We start from the raw sequence: 13,130 nt of genomic DNA, 5'->3' as shown, positions 1-13,130 counted from the left end.
GCAGGCATGGATGATCATGTTGTCTGGAATATTAGCAAGAATGGACTGTATACAGTGAAGAGTGGTTACAGATTCCTCCATGATGAGTATTACAGCAAGGACATAGTCTCGGATAATAGGAGTTCTAATTCTCACAAATGGGAAAGATTTTGGAAGCTTGCTGGGACTTTGAAACAGAAGACTTTTGTTTGGAAAATTCTCAACAAAGCTCTTCCAGTTGGCAGTGAAAGGAAGAAGAGAGGTTTAGGTGACAATCACCATTGTGTTCTCTGCTGGAATGGGTTAGAACAGCAGACCTCTCACCTTGAAACCCTTGAACATTTGTTTAGGGACTGTTCTTTTGCTAGCCATGTGTGGAAAGGCTGCAATCTAGGCCTCAATGTGGACTCCCAGAGCAATATCCCCATCTCGGAATGGATTGAAAACTGGCAAAGAGCACTTACTGGTGTTCATAAAGGTTTGGAAGAGAGTTATTTGCTTTTTATTGCAGGTTTGGAGTGCATATGGGAAGCCAGGAATGCTGTGATATTCAGGAGCTCTAGTCCAAATCCGTGGGGAGCTATCAAGAAAATGGAGTATCAAGTCTACCTAGCCCTGAAAAAATCACGCTTGCAGGAGGTAAAAAATGACAGAAATTCCTTGCAGGACCAGCAGCAAGAGCACAACTTTGATCAACCTCCAGGTTTTGGTTCGAAACACAACTCGGAGGAGCATGATAATTGCAATCACTCCTGGATCATTGGAACTGGTAGCTGCAATACTCGAAGACTGGTGGTGCAACAATTAAATAAGAGACGGGGTGCTTCAAGCTGGACATGGTGCATCGAGGATGCTACTAAGATCATTGTGCAGAATCCTTGTCCTGCTGAATATGAGGGCGACACTATAAGCTTATTACACGCTATCTATGAGGGAATGCAAGCTGCTCTTAACAGCCAATTTTGGCACCTCCAGATTTGCTGCCAAGACAAACGAGTTGCACGCTGGCTACAAGGAAGTCTTACTGATTTGCAGTAAGGAAGGAAGTGGATTCACAGGATTCACAACTTGTTACCTCTATTTCATTGCTTATCTAGTGTTACTGTTATTGGGGATTAACTCCCTTTGTACTGGCTGTCAAAAAAAAAAAAAAAAAAAAAAAAAAAATTTTAATTTACTGAACTAATTTAAAATAATTAATTCGCTCATTATACTTAGTATTAATTAAATTAAATAATAATATTTGTATTATAAAATTAAATAATAATATTTGTTAAGTATCAATCCTTTTTTTTTTTTTTTTTTTTTTTTTTTACTTTTTTTGATTTGAAAATTGTAAATATCATCCTAATCCTGATGTACAAATCCAAATTTTTTTGGAATACATTTTTATATGAGGATGAATAATGACCGTCGAAATGATTAGATCTAACGATTGAGATTATATGCGTGTAATTAATCCTTGTTTTCAATGTTTTCCAATTTCAAGCATTTCACTTTCACGCTTCCACCTTTCTCTCTCTCTCTCCTCCCTCCATTGAAGCGTACTTCGAGTTTTCCATTGAAGCGGCTTCTAAGCTTTCTATCCTCCATTGAAGCTGCTTCTGTGGTAAGATTATTATTATTCTTCAATTCATCGATTATTAATCGCTCAATCTAGGGTTTAATTTCACACTATCGTTTTTTTTTTTTTAATTTTTTTTATTTTAGTATAGTTTATTAATTTAGGGTTCTTATTAGGTTGATTATTGAACTATTGATTATAATAACTGAAGTTGTGGAAGCTTAAAACGAGCGATTTTGTTGCAAGAATTTTGTTTTATGCAATTTATGTTGATTTTCTTTAGCGAGATGAATTTTGTGTGATGTTTCTGAGCCTAATCAAGCCGATCTGAAATAATTTGGGGCTATTTAAGCATGAGTCGAGCTTGAGTTGGAGTAGTAGTAGTATGATTAATAAACTAATTAAGTGATCTAGTATTTTATTTGATTTGTTTTTGCCAAGTAAGTAGCACTATGTGTTTAGATTCCGAAGAACGGTCGTTGATTTGATCAGCATTATTGTTTGATTGTTATTTGGTGGCTGTTAAGTGGGTTTCGCGCTGTTTAGGTGATTCTTGAAATGGAGCATTATATAGGTTAAATTGAAGATACAAGTGTAAATTTAAGCCATACAAATGTTATTCGTATTGTGTACCATTACTTATGTTTGATTTGTTGAAGTTTGAATATGTCTTTCTGCCTCTGTTGATCAGATCATAGCTTAAGAATTTTGTAAAGAATGTGTGAATTGTGCTGATTTATTGTTATAATAATAAAAATTTTATCATTTTGAAGTTCAATATAATTAATAGTGTAAGGTTAATTTCATGTTAGTTTGATTGTCATAAAAGTGAATAAATAGATATATATTGCCAAATCTAGAAATTACAGAATCACACCTCTGTTATTCTATGCATAAAATTCCAGTCTTAGCTTGATATTCGTCTTGATTTTTTAGATAATTCTGAACATTTCAATTAACCATGCATCATGAAATTGGTAAAAAATGGCATGATAACAAATCGACAATGTCCTTATACTATAAAGCTTAGAACTTGATTTAGTAGAAGTCTTGGACTGACATTTGGTTGAAAGGTTTAGTAAGGAGCAAAAAATAGAAAAGAAAGAAGGTGAAACCATGTAATGATTTGGGAATACATTAGAAAGGCTTTATTTTTTTCCCCTTCCTTCTTTGTTATTTGGTATCATACATCTGACTTCAGGTGATTGGATTTTCCCCCCCTTGATAAGATTTATCTATATTTAGTCGATGATTGTTTTTGTCCAATCATCATTTCAGGCATTCTGGGTGAGATTTTAATTTTTTAATTTTTATTATTTTTACAATTAACTTTATGACTTGTTTTTATAAAAGCTCAGATAATATAATTTATAGACCAGTTCCCCCAAAAACTCTAACCTAAGGCCTTTAATGTTATTAACGTGCTCTTGCTGGTTATCCAGCAGCAGGATTCTCTTTGAGTAGTGGTTCTGTTTTATATTATGTATTTGTGTTTGTGATCATCTTGATTTACTACAAATAAGTGGATGATACATTTGTGTATTTGATGCTTTTCTGCTGTATATATTAGTTTGAGTGTCATAATTGAAGTCTGCAGACAAAGTGGAAGGGAGGCAATCTATTATGCATTGCCTTTGTGTCCTTAGATGAACTTAACTTTCAGGGTGCATGTAGCTGGTCTTGTGTGATGTGATGATTCATACTTTCACAGTGTATTTGCTGCTTCTAACCCTAATAATTTTGCCATCAGGGAGGTTGTGTCAGTCTGCTCAGCATGAACCTGCAGCAAGCTGCACAGCCAAGAACTTCTGCCAATGGTTTTAATCGTCGCAGAGTTGAAAAAGAGAACAGCAATAGGATGGATATTAAATCACAGCCTGGCAAGTCAAATCCCGATAGAGTGACAAGTGCAGGTGAAGATCTCTAATATAAGTGCTCTACTAATTTTTCATTTGCAACTTAATAATTTTATTTTTGATGCAGGTATAACAAGTGGCAGCAGAATTGTAGGGTCTGAGAGTCCTTCGCAGGATCGGCTTGTGTATTTGACAACCTGTCTAATTGGACATCATGTAGAAGTCCAGGTTAAAAATGGATCGGTATACTCTGGAATTTTCCATGCGACAAGCGCCGATAAAGATTTTGGTAAGTCTCGTAGATGTGAAGCATTAGTATTTCATGCTTTTCTGCTGTCATACAGCACTGTAAAATTGACTGTTGTGGGAACATTGCCTCGTGACATTTCCTTTTGGTTCACTCTCAGGGGCTGTCTTGAAAATGGCTCGATTGATTAAGGATGTCTCTCTTAGGCCACAAAAGGTTACTTCTGATTCAGTTGTCAAGGCTCCATCAAAAACTCTTATAATTCCAGCTAATGAACTTGTGCAAATTGTGGCTAAGGTCTTCATCTGCACTCTTCGTTTTATAGATTATATATATACAGGGAACGCATGATTGAATTCTAGTTCTGTTTTTGTTACATTGTTTTTTGTCTCTACTTAGTCTTACTTTCCTGATTTTTAATGATTCAATTCCTGTCAAATATGCTGCCGTTTGGAACAAAAATTTATGGTTCTCTCAACTGACATGATTTTTGGCAGGATGTGCCTGTTACAAGGGATGGATTGTCTAATGAGCTCCGAGGTGAAAGTAGGCAGGATATAATGTTGGACTCTTACATATCTCATTCTCGTCATGTTGAGGGGGGACGAGAGCTCGAGCCCTGGATGCCTGATAAGGATGATCCACTGTGCCCTGAATTGGACAACGTTTTTGATTCCTCTTGGACTGGGTTGTTATAGTAACTATATCTATTAATTAATTTTCCAAATTTTTTGGCTTACTTCCTATTACATTGAACTTTCTAATTTTTTATAACTTATTAAAAGTTTTTTTTTTTTTAAAAAAAAAAAAAATTGCTCACTTATTTATTATTTTATTTTTTAAAATTCCTGACATAAGATTTTTTTAATCTTCACTCAATAGGAGCTGGGACCAGTTCAAGGTTAACGAGAAACTGTTTGGTGTAAAAAGCACATTCAACGAGGAACTGTATACCACAAAACTTGAGAAGGGCCCTCGAACAAGGGAATTAGAGGAGGAAGCTAGGAGAATAGCTAGGGAAATTGAGGGTGAGGAAACTCATGATCTTCATTTAGCAGAGGTGAGGTTGCACTGAATAAACTATTCAAGTCTTGATTTTTGGGACATTCAATCTTACTTGGTGGACATGTATTCTATTTCAGGAGCGTGGTGTAAATCCTTATGGTGGCTTTGATATTGATGAAGAGACAAAGTATTCCGCAGTTTATAGGGGTGCTGATGACAGTGGGTGTGCAGATGAGGATATATTGTTAAATTCACGTGATGCAGAGACCTTTGGAGATTCTACTGGGCCTGCTTTTGGCAGATCCTTTGCTGATGTCGCTAGTGGGAAAAGTGGAAAAGGCTTTGAAGGAGGTAGAGTGCCTTCGCGATCTACAGTGAAGGTAAATATATATATATATATATATATATATATATATATATATATATATATATATATATATATATATATATATATATATATATATATATATATATATATATATAATTAGTTTATCTACTACTGTTGATTGATTATGATGTAATAAAGAATTCTTCCAAATGTCTACCTAGCAAATAACCTGTGTATATAATTAATCTATTGAAATAGGGAATCTGACTTGAGAAAGAAAGGAGTACTGTGGAACATAGCTTTTAGGATCTTGAAAAGCACATACCCCTTTATTTTTCTAAATGCAACACTTTAGAGTTTTAGGTGGTTGAGTTGAATGTGTTAAGATATTGTTTTATTAAAAAAAAAGAGGTAGTAAGGCAATAGTTTATTGAAAAGTAGGAGATGAGGGAAGAGAGAAAGTATTATTGGGGCTGGAGTGGCAACTATGAGAGGAGAGAGATGTAATAAAATACTTAAATTTATTTCCATTATAGGAATTGTTGCATAAAAAATAGAGGGAGTAGGTGTTCTTCATCAATGGTTATTCACTTTAAGGCTTTGTTCTTTCGTCTATTGATTCATTTAGAAATATGTAGATAGGAAAAAAAGTGTGATATTATGTAGTCCTTTGCCTTGTGTATTTTGGTGCAATTTTAAGTTGCCTCATTATGCTGATATCATGATATTTTTTATTACTTCCCCTGTTTTTTTTAGTTGACACGGCTTGACTTTTGAGTTTTGACACTACTCACAAATCCTATTTGACTAGTTTTTGTTAGTTATAGCTACGATAAAACATAATCACGTGTTGTCTTGTTAGAACCATCTCAAAATATATTTTCATGATACCAACTTTTTATACTACGTAAGTTTTACTTATTAATCATTGAAATAGTGTGTTGGCAAATGTTAAAAAAGAAATGTGTCCACTAAAAAAATGGAGTAAGTACATGCTAGAGATCTATGTAGCTGAGTTATTGTGACAGTAGTCTAATTATTGTTAATCAGAAAATTTAAATATTTACCTACAAACTGCTACCTTACCTCTTGACATGTATTGTTTGAGATTATGAGATTTGATTGTGTAGGTTTCAAATTATAACTGATTGGCCAAAAGAAAGAAAAAAAAAAGGTAGGTGTATGGCGTTAATGTGAAGCCATTTATTCTGTAGTGCACCATTAAAATTGTGTTGAAACTTGCAAGTCGCAAGTTCTCAACTTCCTAAGATTCTTGCATTATGCTACTCGTAGACACCAGAAAGCAGTGAAGATTCTTCATAAGAGTTTTCCATTACTGTAAATTCTTTCAACTGCAGTTTGTAGAATAAGTGCTGATTTTGTGGACCTATCTAGATGATTGAAACCTACCAAGCAATGATGATAAAGAAGACGTATAATGTTTTGAACAAACGAGCTACTCACTCAAACTATGCAGATCTGCTATATATGAGAAATCTTTTGGTCCACTTTATAGTTTATCCATGTAGGCATAAAAGTGTAATAGAGTAACTATGAAAAGGATCGTTATGCTACATTGCTACCCATTTTGTCTCCGAGGCATTTTTATTTTTTGGAAATATTGTGTCTCAGAGGCTTGTATACTGTGATGATCTTGTGCAGCTAGAGCTTGAATGGTTATTGCAATTGTCATTTATTGTTTATTTTCCAAGCCTCTTTTTAATACAGTGTATCTGGGTGCTAAGGCTGAGATTTCTTTTCTTGAGGCTGATTTCAACTTTTTTGTCTAGGATTTGTGTCCTATACTTGATATAATTTGGTTAAAGATGGTTTGCCTTAATTTTTCTGTTCATTTCACTTGTTACAGCTTGCATCATTCTGTGTATTTTGAGTTGGTCTTCTCTAACCTAATTTCCCAAGTTCCAACTTTTAATGTAGAATGCATAGTTCAATTTGTGTTATGTGCATGAAGTCCTGTAGTGAGGGGCATAGGCTGCAAATTCATGGCGGATTATTTCAATTGTGGTTGTGGATGGGTGAGGTATAGCTAAACGGAATAATTTTTTTACATGTCATGGGCATACTTATGACAAGCTATTGGGGACTTTTCTCTGTCAGAGTTTTGCCCAATGACCTTTGGTTGGTTAACCTCCTGAACTGTTTTGAAACCTTTTTTATTTTTTTATTTTTTTTTTTAAGTTTTTGAGATAGGTTGCTCAAAGTTAGGTTTACATTTGGTCCTATACCTTGGGGAAATATCTGTGTGCGCGTGTGTGTGTGAGAGTATCATCTCTTCTTTCAGCATTAATATGTTTTTCTTGGGAACTGATGTTTTTGAGGGGTCAATATTGCTGTGGTGTATGCAGGATGAAATACACCCAACCCAGTTTAATGCCAACCAAGATTTCCAATGCTCTGGCTCTTTGGCGTCTGATCATAGTTCAAATGCTATTGATGCATTTGAAGATGACAACAGGTCTTCTTTCTCCTGTTAAGTTCTATTATTGAGTTGAGATTTTGCTTAAGTTGGCGCTATGATTGTATGGCATAATTTAGTATGTAGTAATGCTGATATTTCATTTTCTCCTTTCTGAAACCTTTTGTGCATTAGGGTGCAAGGAAATTATGTCGATGACCAAGGCGGAAAAATATTATTTAAGGAGACTGTAAGAGCACATATGATGAGTTTTCTTGACTGTTGTATTCTTTAGTTGTTGCATTTAAATCAACTTGTATTATAACATTTTTCTTGTTTATGTTCTTATATGTTTTTGGTTTCCATCACGCAGTTAAGTGAGGATGTTCACACTGGAAAAGCTGATGGTGAATCAGGTACATGTCTGATTTTGGCTGATGCCTGTGCTTTGTCTTGCTCAAGAAGTTACAGGCCTTGCCTATTAAACATCATTTTTCTTATGATGGATGAGGCTGGAAAACCTTTTGGGGAGGGAGTGGTAAAGGGAAGAAAAAACAAAAGCTGTGATGTATTAGTGCTGTGATCTGGGGATCTCAAACTAAACTATTCATGCACCTTATTGCATTGTTATTAACTTATGCTATTATGTATATTAATTGAAAATTCTTGTGGGAACCTCTGCGTGTTGACTTTATCTTCTCTTGATTAATATTTATGATAAATAGGTATGGTGCTCGCAACTTAGTTCTGAGTATATTATGTGTGATTGCCAGGCGTAATGGTTTTCCTTATTTTAATTAAGGATATGCATATGCTGTAGGAATCTGGCTTAGCCTTTGGATTGGGGGTTTTGGATAAAAAAGATTGGCCATAATTTGATGGGAAGATCTTCAATTTGGAAGGCTTCTTGGGCTTAGGTGGTGTTTATTGCTTCTTTGTTGTGTAGTTGTATGGAAATGTTCCAGACTTAGGTTTTTGAAACTACTGTATATCTTTTTAAAATGAACTTAGTGAAAAGCATGAATGATTGATTGGAAAATGGACAATTTGTTTTTTGAACTAATCACCTTGTCATTTGTAAGCATTTGAAATGAACAACTAAAGGATCGTATGGTAATTTGGTTTATGATTGTTAAAGACCCTTGAGTCATATGCTAGGTAACAATGATTCTTACATCAATTCTGCTTTCCGCATCACTCCCCTTGTGAAGATCAGCTAACAATAGTATTGATCCATTTATCATTTACTCGCTCTTGTTTAATCCTTTCATCATTTTTTGTGGATAAAGGCTGGTTATGTTCTCTTTATATGCTGCTATAGTTAATGGAACTATGGATTAGTCACTTAGTCTAATTATCAACTGGATCTCCCTCAATATGAATATACTGGGAGTGACAGCAAAACTAGGGAAACCCTGCCTCTTTGAAGCTATTAAACCCAACATTCTTTTCGTATGCTTGGTTGTAGTGTAAGGTAGGATAATAAGAGGTATATTTTTAATCGGTAACTGATGATGGTTGCATACAAATGCTTCAAGCATTTCGAGAGGCTCTTTTTTTTCTCCCAAGAATCAAAAAGTTGAAATATGTCATGCATTCAACATGAGTCTCACCTTCCATTTTCTCTTCTTATATTAGATCGATCTTCTCTACTCACTTCTACCTGCTTTCTGTGAACACAATTTGTTTCTAACTGAATTAAAGTGATTTGCTCATGTTACCCTTGCAGCCTTAAATTATACTAATTTGCTAGGGGATCTAGAAGGAGTCAGTACAAAAGGTCAGAGTTATGGATTAGGGTCTTTGAGGACATGAAGTTAGAACTTGATGTAAAGAGTAGTCTGTAATATTGACGGGAGAGTGAAATGCTGCTTTTAGTGATCATCTGAAGGAAAAGAACTGGATCAAGTAGTTTTTTGGAGCATCTTTGCCGTATGAATTTTTACATAATCAAGTATAACAAAAAATTTACACTTGAAAGTTGGGGGTATTTTAAAATTTTCCAAGCATAGAGTTAGGGTATTCCAGTTAAAATGACATTTTTTCTACAAATTTTTTTGGTGATGTGATAAATTAAGGGGGAGTTTTGTACTTGCAATCCTAGAGTGTGTTTATTCTTGTTTTCAAAAGTAAATTCGAGTGCCTATGCTGAGTATGGATTGACCCTTGTCCTGTTATGCAAGTATTCAAGTGGTGAAATATTAAAAGAAAATGAACGGATGCGAATGCTTATGGTGGTTTTTGAGGAATTTTAATTTAATGTTGGCTGTTATGATGGTATTATGAAATGCAAGGGTTTTGTTTCTTCACAAAGAATGTCACCGAAGGGAGGTATTCAATTCTATGGTGTCCTGTGTTGGTGATTGGGAGTGTTAGGAGCTTGTTGTGGTGCAAGCAATAGAATAAAAGCCAAAGGTTAACTAAAGCATTGGGGAGCCTGCTGCACCTAGGCATGCCTTTGGTGCACTTCATTAAAGTGAGGCACACTTAATAATTATTAGAAATGGTGGATAAAGTAGTAAGAGAGATTAAGTTAAAAGTTGGGAGGGTGTAAAAAGTAGCTGAAATAAGTAAGAGATTGAAAAGATGTAAATATTGTGGGGAGGGAGGGTAAGATTGTAAAATGTGTTTGCCAAACTTAGAATAAAAGAGAAGTAAGCCTTTTTTTTTTTTTTTTTTTTTTTTTTTTTTTTAAATAAAAAAAATTAATGGAAAGTGGGTATATAATATATACTTCTACCTGTATATATGTTGCAGAGTATTTTTTTTCATTTATGATTTTTCTTCAAATCTGATGGTCCTTCAGCTACATTTGCCTGGAAGATTATTAGTTTGTTTATATATGTTAGATCTGACTCATTATTGACATGCATATTTGTAGATTTACAACCATTGTGGAATGTGAAGCGAAGTGGCTCTGAGAAGACTAATGTGTCTTCATTAACAGCAACAACTTCAGATGTCAACACGAAACCTGTAGAGAAAACCAGTTCTAGTGAGCTCATAGAAGATAGCTCTGGCAAAGCACATGTGCCTACTGAACCCACAAATTCTCGAGGACGACCAGGCAGTTCTGCATCGTCTACTTCGGAGACAGGAGCTGCTACCACAGCTCCAAGTGGTCCTGCCCTATCACCTAGCTCATCTATGGGTTCATTATCTTCTGAAAAGTCAACATTGAATCCCAATGCAAAGGTTTCTGTACATTCTTCATTTTTTAAAAATGATTTTTGGGTGCATGCTCTGTATCTTGTTTTTTATGTTTGCCTAAATATGCTTTCATGCTTTGTGTGGATCACATTTTCTGTCTACAAATTACCTACGCTTTACATTGGTCAAATTCATGCAATGATGCATTTTTTTGTTTTTTTTTACTTGTTTTACTTGCAGGAATTCAAATTTAACCCCAATGCAAAATGTTTTGTTCCAACACAAAGTCCTTTAAGGCCACCTTCCCCAGTTAATGATGCTTCATTCTATTTTCCATCCAGCATGCCTACAGTGCCTCATATGCATGGCATGCCAGTTGGTATGGGGGTGAGTAACTGATTAAATGCTTAATGGAACCCATGCTTTTTTTTTTTCATCTTCTACTTGTTTATACCTCCTATCCGCTCTCGTAATTTTTCACTATATTAGATGTGATGGGCTGTTTAGTGGGAAAGGAGTTAAAAATTGTACAGTTGTCAAATAATATACCTTTAGGAGAGAGGTTTGGGTGGAAGGTTTTAATCTTTTTTTTATTTTATTTTATTTTATTTTATTTTATTTTATTTTTTTTATTTAGGAACTTAAGCCTAAAAAGAAAATGAGGTGGGTACTTTGAATAAACCCAAAATGCAAAATGGGTCAGTATTTTGAAAAAAAGGGAGTAGTAGTGTTTGGCGAGAGTATATTTAGGTGGTATCTTCCTCTCCTAACTGGTTACGAAATGAAATACATGGTTAAATTTAATCCTCCCCCCCCCCCCCCCCCCCCCCCCCCTCTCTCTTTTCCGGTCTGCATAATAATGAGGTGGAATGAATGCTAAGATAGCTGGTGGTCCAACTGTTTGTTGTTTGGATAGTCTGCAAGTATGAAAGTCTATCAAATTTGGGAATGGTGATTATGGAATGAGCACTTGAAGCCAAACTTGATCCTCTTTGTCCAAACAACATACCTCAAGTTTGGCCAATAATTTATGTAAAAGTAAGGGATGTGAGAAGAAAATCTTAATAGTGAGGTAGGAGTGGGGACCGTGTGAGTATTTCCATATAAGGATTTAAGGAAGTGTTGCTTTAAAAAAATCGGCTGATTATAAGAAGTGTTGCATTTACAAAAACACAGAGGGAGTTAAAAAATGATCTTGTACTCCTTGCCTCTGCCTAGTCCCTACTGCACCTGTGGAATAGCCTACCATAATTGACCATAGCTGAAAGAAGAAGCTACAAAAGTGTCTTCTCTGATTTTTTGATTGTTAGATAAGGTTAGGGATTTCTTCAGTAATACTTTATGTATTGCACTCTTGCAGATGCAACAAGATTTACAGCTGCCTTGATCAGAGCCCTAATCACTTTTAATTTTTTAATATTCTGACAGGTTGGGCCATCCTTTGTTGGGCCTCAGCCAATGCTTTTTAATCCTCAGGCTGCAGGGATGCAATCACCACAAGCATATTTTCCTGCAAATGGCCCTCAGGTGAGATTTTTACTACATTCCTGCTAAATAGAAATCATGCGTAAATTCCTTGTGTAGGAGACTTGATGAATTTTTGATTTCTCCTAACCATGTGCAGTATGGACAACAGATGATTCTTGGCCATCCCAGGCAAGTCATGTACATGCCAGGCTACCCTGCGGTAAGTTAATGGCTTTTTTTAGATGATTGTGTATTCAGTAGAAGATTAAAAATATGTCCCCATTTGTCAGTCAGTCCCATTCACTGTCTTGGCTTGTGGATGGTGAGATTTTCTTCTTTTTGTAGTTGGCATCAAATAAGCTCAATTCTACTTATTTAATGATGTCATTTTTCTCCATAGGAAATGCCATACAAAGGACGGGAATATTAGACACTTTGAGTCCAACTGCATCTTCAGTGGGGCATTGCATTGTTTAGAACAAAATAACAGATTCAAGAAGAAAATTTCCGCAAATGCTTCTCACGTACCAATTCTCCAGTGGAGACCAGGTTATTGGTGGAAGATACCGAGTTTCTGGTAGTAGCACTGGTCATGCCTTGTATTACCATGTTCCATTAAACATATACCCCTCTTAGACAGCTTGTGCTCAGATCACTGTCATAGTTTTCTTTTAGGACGAATTCAGTATAATCAAATTGTTCATTTCCCCCATAATGTTCATCTTTAATCTGCATATTTAATGCTAATTTAGAAATAGATAGGTACTTCATGTTGTGTGGACTTAATAACCTTTTTACTCGAGCTATCTGATCGATTGTGATAAATTTATAGGACTTGTCACTCGTGTTTGTCTTCTAATAGTGACAAGTTGTACACGATTGGCTACAATTTTGTTCTCATTTTGTTGTTGATGCAGTAGTGATATAGAATAGCACTTGATAGCTCAGTGGTCATAAAATTATGGGATTTTCAATAATTATCCTCTATGTTCCAAACCTCTTTTATTCATTCTGTTTCGAGTTTTTTCCTTTTTTATTTCCTTTGATCTTTGTAAAGTCCATTTTTAAACATGTTTTCCCTTGCCGAAAGAATACTTTTTATAGCTTATCTTGAACTT

At 35.1% G+C, this 13,130-nt stretch overlaps 1 protein-coding gene across 1 annotated transcript; it reads left to right on the top strand.

Moving 5' to 3' along the window:
* Positions 1-1,425: 1,425 nt before the first annotated feature.
* Positions 1,426-12,912, top strand: LOC145589752 (polyadenylate-binding protein-interacting protein 4-like). Its single transcript, XM_081646437.1, has 15 exons — positions 1,426-1,588; positions 3,294-3,456; positions 3,527-3,688; positions 3,807-3,943; positions 4,144-4,334; positions 4,529-4,706; positions 4,789-5,031; positions 7,346-7,455; positions 7,591-7,645; positions 7,769-7,811; positions 10,277-10,590; positions 10,786-10,932; positions 11,974-12,072; positions 12,170-12,232; positions 12,413-12,912. Exons 1-15 carry the CDS (start codon positions 1,451-1,453, stop codon positions 12,440-12,442), a joined length of 2,073 nt encoding a protein of 690 aa, XP_081502563.1. The 5' UTR covers positions 1,426-1,450; the 3' UTR covers positions 12,443-12,912.
* Positions 12,913-13,130: the final 218 nt, after the last annotated feature.

This window comes from Chenopodium album, chromosome 17, assembly GCF_948465745.1.
Source record: "Chenopodium album chromosome 17, dcCheAlbu1.1, whole genome shotgun sequence".
NCBI lineage: Eukaryota > Viridiplantae > Streptophyta > Magnoliopsida > Caryophyllales > Amaranthaceae > Chenopodium > Chenopodium album.
The sequence above is the reverse complement of the archived record's forward strand: the minus strand, read 5'-3'. Positions and strand labels throughout refer to the sequence as shown.

What these genes read in the sequence shown, in the direction of transcription:
- LOC145589752 (XM_081646437.1), top strand. Translation starts at nt 1,451, where the DNA reads ATGTTTTCCAATTTCAAGCATTTCACTTTCACGCTTCCACCTTTCTCT. An exon ending in AAATATTATTTAAGGAGACT is followed by an intron (nt 7,646 to 7,768) that starts GTAAGAGCACAT and finishes TCCATCACGCAG; the next exon opens with TTAAGTGAGGATGTTCACAC. An exon ending in AAAAGCTGATGGTGAATCAG is followed by an intron (nt 7,812 to 10,276) that starts GTACATGTCTGA and finishes GCATATTTGTAG; the next exon opens with ATTTACAACCATTGTGGAAT.